Source organism: Pan paniscus, chromosome 16, assembly GCF_029289425.2.
Source record: "Pan paniscus chromosome 16, NHGRI_mPanPan1-v2.0_pri, whole genome shotgun sequence".
In the NCBI taxonomy this organism is placed as follows: domain Eukaryota; kingdom Metazoa; phylum Chordata; class Mammalia; order Primates; family Hominidae; genus Pan; species Pan paniscus.
This window is the reverse complement of record NC_073265.2, coordinates 78,409,594-78,419,707: the sequence shown is the minus strand read 5'-3', so window position 1 is coordinate 78,419,707 and position 10,114 is coordinate 78,409,594. Positions and strand designations below refer to the sequence as shown.

The 10,114-nt window shown below is 53.9% G+C and overlaps 1 protein-coding gene across 5 annotated transcripts in view; it reads right to left on the bottom strand.

The window, feature by feature from the left end:
- Positions 1-54: 54 nt before the first annotated feature.
- The window catches only part of ACAN (aggrecan), a 71,518-nt gene continuing 61,458 nt past the window's right edge, over positions 55-10,114 (bottom strand). For 2 of the 5 annotated variants that reach the window (XM_034939376.3, XM_063596908.1), the window contains 6 exons: positions 7,053-7,166; positions 3,841-3,999; positions 3,303-3,385; positions 2,387-2,531; positions 1,388-1,570; positions 55-1,006 (listed from right to left, as the gene is read on the bottom strand). In XM_034939376.3, the coding sequence (XP_034795267.3) occupies positions 930-1,006; positions 1,388-1,570; positions 2,387-2,531; positions 3,303-3,385; positions 3,841-3,999; positions 7,053-7,166 (761 nt within the window). In that variant the 3' untranslated portion in view covers positions 55-929. Of the gene's footprint in view, positions 1,007-1,351; positions 1,571-2,386; positions 2,532-3,302; positions 3,386-3,840; positions 4,000-7,052; positions 7,167-10,114 lie in introns of all 5 variants that reach the window. The other 3 variants (XM_063596907.1, XM_063596909.1, XM_063596906.1) reach the window with 2 other exon arrangements.

Genomic DNA, 10,114 nt, shown 5'->3' with positions numbered 1-10,114 from the left:
ACTCCGGGTCATGATTGCCTTCTTCTTAAATTAAAAGAGGGAAAAGAAAAGAGATAGATCTCTTCCAATGTCTTTATTATTATTATAATATTATAATCTTCAGTTTTCAAAAATATAAATAGGTGCACGGAACCCTGGTGCCTGCACGGTCCCGGGGGTGGGGATGGGGAGGGGAGAAGGTTGGGTGGCACCCCCCACTGGGCAGGAAGTGCCCCCAGCAGCCCTGCTGAGTTGCCACCTGTTAGGGTGGCAGACCCAGGTGACAGAGAGGACACTGGAAGAGGGACCCTTGGAGGGAACCCAACTCCCAGGCAGCGGAAGTCCCTCTGATGGCTCTCCCCTGCCGGCTTACCCTCGGCAGGAGGCAGGAACCCACCCCTCTCCCCCAAGGCTTTTCCCTCATACAGATGGTGTAGCCTTCCTGGCTCCTTCTCATCCAATACATTCAGCTGCGGTTCCGAGTTCTTCATGCTCTCAGGCCTCTGCCCCTTCCAGCTCCTTTGGAGCCCTCCTCCCTCCTCCCTAGCTCTCCCTGGAGGTGAAATAACCAACGATTGCACTGCTCTTGGATAAAGTCAGGAAACAAAAATAATCTTCTTTATTTAACTTAACCCCTCCCCTTCTCCCCCTGTCCCTGCACTGGTCCCTGGAAAGGCACGATGGGAAATTGAAGAAATGTCTCTAAACTCAGTCCACGGGTTATAATAAGTTTGCTTTGCTTTGGCATTCAGCGGACAAATTAGATGCGGTTTTGCTGATTTGGAGGGGTGAGTGGGTGCATACACAATGTGGGATTTATTTTTTTCCTTCTTTAATGGGATTCCTTATATGACAAAAAGCGACAAGAAGAGGACACCATCTGGGTGGGATGCACGTCAGCCTGGCAGGCTCCTGGGCTCAGCGTCCTGGGTGCGTCCTGGAAACTCTTCTCAGTGGGCTGTGCTGGGGCGGCTCCTCCGAGGGTGCCGTGAGCTCCGCTTCTGTAGTCTGCGTTTGTAGGTGGTGGCTAGGGCGAAAGGGAGATGGAAAAATATCAGTGGACCTGGAAAGAAAGTGGGGCGAGCCTAGGCTCTCCCCAGACTACCCTCTCTCCCTTGTGGAAACCAGGACTCAGGCGCCTGAGGCTTTATCAGCTTTCCTGATTTTGAGTTTTCTTGGACTTTCTGGCTTTTTCTCCTTCATCCTCCAAGTGAGCCCTCTCCTGGGACAAGTACGTGGCCCTTCTAAGGGCAGTGGTCAGCTATTTGTGACTGAGCAGCCCCCTGACCTACCTTCCCTTGCTCAACCCTGTGGACGGTGCAGGGTCCCCAGGAGAGGGGACGGGGGGAAGGCTGTGCTGGCAGAATCTAACCCTGTGCTCAGCGAGGATGGCCGGGGTGATGCTCACGGTCTGTGCAGGTGATCCGAGGCTCCTCCCAGTGCCCGCTGGGCTGGCACCGGATGGTGGGCATGTGGCGCTGGACAAACCCCTCCGTGCACTGGTACCGCACCAGGGAATTGATCTCATACCGGTCCTTCTTCTGCCCGAAGGTCCTGGCATGCTCCACCACAGGGGGCTCTCCGCAGGCCACTGAGGGGCAAACACCCTTTATAAAGGGTCTCATAGGGTCTCCTGGGATGACCTATGCTGGTTGTGACCCGAGGCACTGTGGGGGACACAGTCTCAACACCTGACAGTGAGCCCTGGACGTTTTCATGCAGCGCTAAGAATCTGGAAGCCGCTGGCTCTAACATCTGGGTTCCTCAACAATTTAGAACAGCAGGAAGGGAATACAAACGGGGTGGTCTTTACAGGGATGAAGAGAAGATGAAAGGGAGGTAGAAAGGTGTGGAGGGCGAGAGCCAGGCAGACTCAGGCTTCTTGATGAAAACATCCAGTTCAGGGGAAAATGAGACTGAAAGGAGGCCTGGGGGACGCAAGGTGGTGAGCAGGCGCAGTGGGGCGCATCCTACCAGCACCTCAATGTCCACAGACTGAAAGCCAAAGGATCGAGGCCTGACAACTATGACTCTGTGATTGATGGCCTTGGGAATCCCAAAGACAGGGAGGCTCCCCACCTGGGGGCCCTTGTGGGTAACTCTGCTGCTGCTATCCAAGGGACTGTGTGGAGTGTGGAGTGGGGGTCCTGTCTTCTAGCCTGTGACCTTCATGTGCTCGCTGTCCCTGCAAATGGTCCCTGGCAGCGAGCTTGCCCTTGCCATTGGCCCTGGGATGCTGGTGCTAGGAGGGACCCCTAGGTCAGCTCCAGTCTGCTTTTTGGACAAGTGAGGAGACACCAGCAGCCAGAAGACAAGGGACTCACCCCAGGCCACACAGCAAGAGCCTCACCTGTAGCTGGAGGTCTTGATCCTATCCTCCCCTGACCCCTCCCAGGCGCCAGCTTACCTGTGCCCTTTTTACACGTGAAGGGGAGGTGGTAATTGCAGGGAACATCATTCCACTCGCCCTTCTCGTGCCAGATCATCACCACACAGTCCTCTCCAGCGGCAAAAAAGTTGTCAGGCTGGTTGGGGCGCCAGTTCTCAAATTGCTGTGGGTGGGAGTGGGGAAGGAGTAAGGAGAGGGCAGGACAGTGCGGGCGTGGAGCCTCTTCATCATCTCCTTTCTCTTTTAGCCCCAACTTCAGGCTCATCTGATAGCAGCACAAAAACTGCTGGGAATCTGGTCAGGGCTGTTCTAGGGGCCATGGAACCCGGTGGCCCTCTAGGGAATCAGTCACACAGCCTGGCTCAGGTCCTTCTCAGGAGCTCAGAACCCCCAGGACTCACAGGCTCTGTACATGAGCTGGTTCCACACCTCTTATCCAGAAGGGCCAACCAGGGCTGACCACATTGGGTAGGGATGGATGGTAGGAACACGGCTCTTAAGTCCAGCTTCTGCCCACCAAGAAGTCCTCCCAAGACTTATCCTTCCAGCCTTGCTTCAGGACAAAGAGAATCACTGGGTGCCCGTACCATTCACTTGGCATCTATGTTGCTTTCTCTCTGTCTCCTTGAGTAGACTTGAGTTCAATGTGGGCAAGAAACCTCTCTAAAGCTTCTGTATACTCCTCATGGTGGTGGCTGTTATTCCTTCATTTCCTTCCTGGCTCCTTGCCTCATGCCATCATTAGCTCAATCTGTCCAGCCCCGGGCTGGGTTCCAGAGGCAGAGATGAAGGAGACAATCCCTGCCCTCAAGGGTTCCCGGTCCAGCAGCTGGTAAGCAGCTGTCTGCATGGGGTTTGAATGCATCTCTCTCCAGGGGTCTTTATCCCACTCCCTGTCCTCTGGGCCACCAGCTGTGCCTACAGCAGAACTCACCATGGGGTGTCCATCTGACCAGCGGAAGTCCCCTTCGATGGTCCTGTCGTTCAGGCCGATCCACTGGTAGTCTTGGGCATTGTCTGGGGAAAGGGTGAGGGTGTCAGGCCTCACACTGGACACCCTGAGGGTGTCTGAGAAACTTGAGCTCACGGAGGCAGAGGGGATGGAGGAGGGAAGGAGGTGGGTGGGCTCCTAGGAGCAAGCCACGTGCTTCTCAGGTCCTCACAAGAGGCTCAGCACGTGCATGCCTGGAGTGAACTTTGGGCCACCTCTCCAAGCTGGCATGGACAGGTGACAGCCATAGCTTAGTCTTGGGCTGACTCTGGCTGGCAATGGGTCTGCCCTGGCTGCAGCCACAGCTTCTGGCCCCAAAGACCGTTGTCTTCTCTCTGGGAGCTCAGACTGCGGGAACACTGTTCTCCCTCCCCCAGGTCCCTGTCCTGCAGTCTCACGAGGCCCAAGTCTGCTGCCTTCTGAAAGGTGAGGCCCTTTGCCTACACCACCACTCTCCTCTCAGAGGCCCCGCCGCACTCACTGTTGACAAACTCCTGCTCCTCCGGGGTGACGATGCTGCTCAGGTGTGACTGCTGCTCCCGACACCGGCGCTCAGCATCCACCCAGGTCTCGCGGTCCGGGAAGTGGCGGTAACAGTGGCCCTGGTACTTGTTCCAGCCCTCCTCACATACCTCCTGGTCTGCAACACAGGTCAGGGGCTTGAAGGGAGGGACAGAGGCCACCAGGGGATGGCAGATGCTGCCAGTCTTATGGCATAGGTTCCTGCATTCACCCCACCTTCCATGCTGTGCCCTCAAGGGAAGGGAGAGGCACAGCTGGAGGGGTTCAGGTTGGAAACTGGTCTGGTCCCTGGGAGCCTCTGCACATGCTTCCACTCTGGAAAATGCCAGGGGCCCTTTCCTTCCCTGATGCCATGCCCTCCCCCATCACCCTCTCCTAAGCTTTCCTCCTCTTGATGCCTGCTCTGGTGGGCTGGCAGAGGTCAGCAGGCCAGTTAAAAAGAGGTGGGAAGGTGGGAGGTCTTGAGATTTAAGGCAAAACATGGTTCTGGGGCTCTGGGGGGCTCCAGGGAGAGAGGGAGTAGAGCTGTGGGGAAGTGTGTGGAGGCAGTGGAAGCTGGTAGCGCTGGGGCATGGAGCGGAGCTGGCAGTTTCCTTCCTGCAGAACCTTGGGTGGGAACAGAGGAGCAGAAATAAGTCTGCTTGGGGTCGAGAGAAGACTCAGAGCTCTAAGGCTGTTGATCAGAGTTGGCTTTAGTTAAGCACACTGTGCCTGCCTCTTGCGGGGGTCAGATAGCCCACTGGGGGTCTGGGATCCAGGGGCCCTGGCTTTTTATTTTGGGGGTGAATGGGAAGAGGGGAGGAGCTTCTCTCCTCACAAACCTAAATTCGTAATGGGTTCTCAGTCTGGAGAACGGGCTGGCTTGGAGTTCTTGGACAGCCTAGGGGACGGGCGGAGCCATGCTGAGCTGGCTCACTCAGCTTTGAGAGAGCTCATTCTTAGTGTCTCCTCTCAACCTCGCCTTCAGTGACATCATGTTGATAGCTTTAAACTGGCCCTGGTGGAAGCATTTACACCTCAGGAATTGGCAGATGATACAATCAGGGCTCCTTTCTCCTCTATGAGAGCTGGTTGTTAAACATCTGCCAGCACAGTGTGGGACAGACTGAATTCCAAGGCCCCCCTTCTTCCTTCTTCCCCTGGGATCTCCCAGGTGGAGGGCCATAAACCCCTCAGGCTGCATGGTGGTCTCCCTGATTGGATGCCACCATACTCTGGCTGTCCTGGAATGGAAGGACCAGTACCCGAGGGGAAGGAGTCTTAGGCTGAAGGGGTGGATGCTTGGCAAAGTGGGGGAGAGACAGTTGGGGACAGTGGAGGGAGAGCAGAACAGGGGGTCAGCAGCTTGAGAAGAAAGAGCAGAGCTGTAGGAGGGGCCGTGGAGGCCTCTGGTGCCTCAGCTATGAACGCCTTCCCCAAGGGGTGAGGCTGCAGTCTGGAAAGAGGTGGAGAGGCCTCAGACTAGCTCAGCACTCTGAAGAGGCCAGAGATATCATCTTAGGGCTGACTTAGGGGGTCAGTTTTTGGCCCCTTCAGTGGCTAAGGGCTGAGCTGGGCAGGCAGAGCTGGAGGGTGCAACTTCTCTGGGAGGTGGGTATGGGAGGGCAGGGCTGTGCAGGCTGAAGATTCTTAGGAAACAGAAACAATTCCAGACTGAAAGAGGTAACAGGGACAGAGCCAAGGCAGGAGGCACCGTGGAGTGGTGAGGACTCAGGATTGGAATGGGAGAGGAGAAGCAGCCCTGCTTAGCTGGGCCCCCAGGCCCAGGGCCGAGCTGGGTGGCTCTGTCACCATCTCTCTGCCCCATCAGGGTACAGAGCCCTGTGAGGGTCCTGCCTCCATTCCAGCAGAGCCCACTTTTCCAGTCTGGAACCAAATAGCTGTTGTCCGCATGGAAGTCCCAGACCCTTCTACCCTGTGGCAAATGTTGTAGTATCATGGGGAGAAAATCCTTGTAGTCTCTGCTTGCACCCCAGCCAAGACCCCATATACCAATTTCTTGGGGTCTTGGGGTGAGGATGGAGGGTGGGAGGCTGCAAGGGAGTAGGGGTGTCCAGGCCTTTTTTTTCCCCAAAGTCTTAAGTTCCTCTACCAGTCTGTAACCTTGGCAGTGCCTCAAAGGAATATGAAACCCAAAACTACCTCCTCACACTGCTTAGGACCAAAGGGAGACTCCCCAGGAGTTTCACCTGCTTTCTGGAAGTTCCTGGGTATCCAACTTGAGAGTTCATTGAAAAGGATTTTAAGCCCCTACACACTTCCAGTTCTGTCTGGGCCACTGAGACAAGTATCCAAAGGTCTCATCTCCCCTTTTCTGAGCTGGGAAATCCCCGAGATCCAGGAGGCTGGTGGGGAGACTAGGAAGCACCAAAGGTGAGAGAGTTAAGGGTTCAGTCTGTCCCTGGGAGGGTTCCTGGTGCACAGCTCCTTTTGGTAGAAGTGGTGCAGAAACGGAGAGGTTGGCAAGGCCCAAGAGAGGTAACTCAGCTCCTCCCCCTTGTAACACAGTTCTGTTCTCTCTGGCCACTCTTTGCCTTGCACAAGGGAGGGAGAAAGGAAGCATAGGCTGGCATGGCATTGCCATGGCAGCTGTCACAATAGTGATGAGAAGAAGGTGACATGCAGCAGTCCTTGCTCATGCATGACTTGAACATGCTGATGACACCGGAGATCTCAGGCAGACCAACCACAGCTCTCGCCCCAGGAGAAGAGAAAGGCAGCTTGGCCAATGTGGCACAGTGGCTCCCAGGGCCATGAAGGAACCACAAAGGTCCCATGCCCATGACCACACTGAGAAGATCCGTGGCTGTCATCTGGAATGAGAACCAATTACTCCCACCCCATAGCTTCCTTCAAGACAAGTGCTCAGAATCAGCCCTGTCCTCTTAGTCTGAACCATACACCAACCTCGGTGGTGGCATCAGTAGGTCTGGAAGCCCTGGAGAAAGTCAGATCAGCCAGTGCTCCAGAAAAGGGTTTTCAAGGAGGAGAGCAAGAAAAAGAGTGGGAATCAGTGGGGCAGAATTTTCAGTTGTGGCCCCTGAAATGGCTCTCCAGATGAACCTCGGGGGCCCTACCCAGGGCCTGGAGCCTGTTGTTAGGAGGGAAAGGTGAGGGAGGAGGAGGGGGTGCAGCAGTTAGTAACATTAGCTGAAGCCGAGACGGCCGTACCAATCTCACACAGGTCCCCTTCGTAGCTGGGAAGGCATAAGCATGTGAAAGAGTCGATGGCATCCACGCAGGTGGCTCCATTCAGACAAGGGCTTGAGAGGCACTCATCAATGTCTGCAAGAAACCAAGGGCCACCATTAGGACTCCTGCCGGCAACTCCGGCCTCACAAGCACTGTGGCCTCCTTTTGAGTGGCCAGTCCTGCTGCTCTCCAGACCCCTGGGAGGGAACTGGCTGGTTTTCCTGAGAACTGTTGCTGCTGCTGCTGCTGCTGCTGCCATCTTGGAGTGCTGAAGCAAAGATCCAGACAAGGGTTTTCTTGGGCGTGTGTGATTCTTGATTGGTAAACTTGGAGCACTGGAGCCAGATTTCCCAGTGGTTTGAAGAGATCTGATATGTCTAAAGCCAAATGTCTTTTGTGACGGTGAACATAGAGTTCCTCCAAGATGCCTTCTCTTGTGAATATTTTGAGAGACCATGGATTCTGAAGTGGTTATGAACATGGTGGTGAGCAAGGAAACTGAAGTCAAGTTCTTGAAGCTTGGTTAGAGGTCTTTCTTTTCCTGGCTTCCTTTGTAGTTATGACCCAGAGAAAGAGGGCAAGGCTGTGTGGGGCTAGAATGAATGACCTCGAAATGGTCTGAAGAGTGTAGATCCATATGAAAATGGCAGCATGGGATGTTTGCGTGAGACCCATCAGAGTTCTTGGGCTGCAGACATCTTTGTCTTCAGTAGATATGATTTTAGAATCTCTTATAAAAATGAAGCCTGAATCTTTCTCTCGGGAGAGGGATGGAAACCCTGTCCAACATTTCCCCATATAATCTCATTTCAGCTTAAGGCCCCAGAAGGTGGCTATCTCCAGGGAGACACAAGTTCTAGAGGGACTCCATCCTGGCCAGTGGGAGACAAGCGTTCGGAGCTACAGAGGTGGTTAGCAAGTGGCCGCACAACAGCACTGGCACCAGTCTGGGATACAGGCACATCCCCATCCTCTGCCTCTTTTCAGATAGGCTCTTCTTCTCTTCTGTTCTTCTGGTCCTGAGATATCCTTTCTGATCAAACTTCTTTGTGGTACTTGAATTGGTAAGTCATTGGCCATTGCCTCAAATTTTCATGAATTAGCCAAGGTGAGAACTAAATCTCCTCATCTGGTCTTTCTGCATCTTGCTGAGAAACCAGAAGACCTGGGGGATCTCTTCTGCTTTCTTCATATTTGTACTTCAATGGTTCCTGCTGTTTTATCCCCCCACTTGGTTTCCTCCCCTGGGAACATGATAAATGCTATTATGAAGCTCCTCTTGCCAGGAGATCAGTAAAATTCTGCAGTGAGTGGGTTCCACTGGCTATGGGGCACCATGACATTGGTTTGAAGATACTGAGCCTCAGTTTGTGCAGCTGTGTTCACACAACCTTCCAGATCCAATGACATGTCTGTAGGTGGGCTCTGCAGGACAGCGAAGCCCTGTGGTGGGAATAGGATCTCAGAGTCCTAAACATGTGCCAAGACTTAGTTCTTGCCTCCCATAAGAGCAGACCAGACCTTAAAGTCAACCTTCTGATGAGATGGTAAAGGTGGTTTCCTCTGAGTCCTTACGCTGGTGCATAGTAGACATCTTCTAGGCCAGAAGCGGATTTGTGCAACAGGTGGCCTGAAAATCCCCAGCTCTCAGGCATCTTGCTCATCCACGAAGCCCCTAATCTCCAGTTGTTGGGCATCTCTTTCTTCCCATGAAGTCTTTAACTTCATCTCAGGGGGGGCACACCATAGACTAGAACCAACAGTTCCAAGTTGGAACTGTTCCAAGCAAACCCAAAATGCATGGAGGAACAGACTGAAATCCCAGCATGCACTTGGATTCCCAGCATGCCCCAGGATTCCCAGCAGCAGCAGTAGCAGCAATAGGTCAGGCCAGTCGGCAGGGCGGAAGCTGGGGGCGGCTCTCCTGCATGTTCTCTTTTGTCCATTAGCGTCATTATGGGAGATGGGAAGCACTGGGCAAGGGGAATTAAGCAAATGTAGGTGCTAAAGCAGTTGTACAGAGCAGGGAACAGGAGTGGCCTCTGGGGAGAAGAGTAAAACATCAACCCTGGGGCCTCTGGCTGCCCATGGGAGAAAGGGCAGGAAAGGAAAGACACCCCAGCGGAGGTCAGGCTGGGGGGTATCCAGTTGTCTCAGAGGCTGGTCGCACAAAACCTGCTCCCAGGCTGCCCGAGTTGGGGTGAGGGGGAGCGTTGCTTTCTTTCTGTGTTTGACCAGGGCACAAAATCTGAGAAGGCTGCGGGGACTGAAGGAACAAATTCCGGGGCTCAGAATTTTTTTTTTCACGGCCCTGGATTTACAGATGAGGAGGGAAAGAAGGGCCACAATCCTGAAGAAAGTCAGAAAACCTGTGTTTGCAGTCAGGGTAGTTTGGAGAGGCTGAGTCAGCATCTTCAGCAGCGGGCAGAAGGCCAGGTGTCCGGTGTGGGGCTTTCTTATTAGCTGTTTTGGCCTGTGCTGCCTCATCTCCTCTTGTTCTGGCTGGAAGGGCCGTTCTGGCCCTGCATGGCCCACCTCTTTCTGAGAAGGGCAATTAGGACATCTCATGCCTTCTGGAACTGATAGAGGAGTTGGGCTGGGCCCTGCTGTGAATGCAGAGTGATGGATCCTGGATAAGTAGCTTGCAAGTGGAGGGAGGGAAGGGCTTTGGGCAATGGGCAGGCTTCATAGGGAAAGAGGAAAGGGAGGAAACCAGTAACTCTCAAGAACCTCCTGTGAGCCCAGTGCTGACTCACACGCGTTCTCCTTCATTATCCTTCCAATGGCCAGGTGGCAAGACATCACTATGCCATTTACAGGTGAGAAAACATGTGAATTCTTTAACATGTTTGAGATGTAAAAACAAAACAGAAAAGAAAGAAAGAACAGAAAGAAAACAAGTGAGGTGACTTGCCCAACCTGGGTGTTGGGGAGACAGAGTTGAAGAGATGGAGGAGTCAGGAAATGAGACTGGAAGTTGGCTTCTGCCCCACGTGGAGGGAGAGAGACACTGGAGTCCTGGACTGTCAGCACCTCCTTAC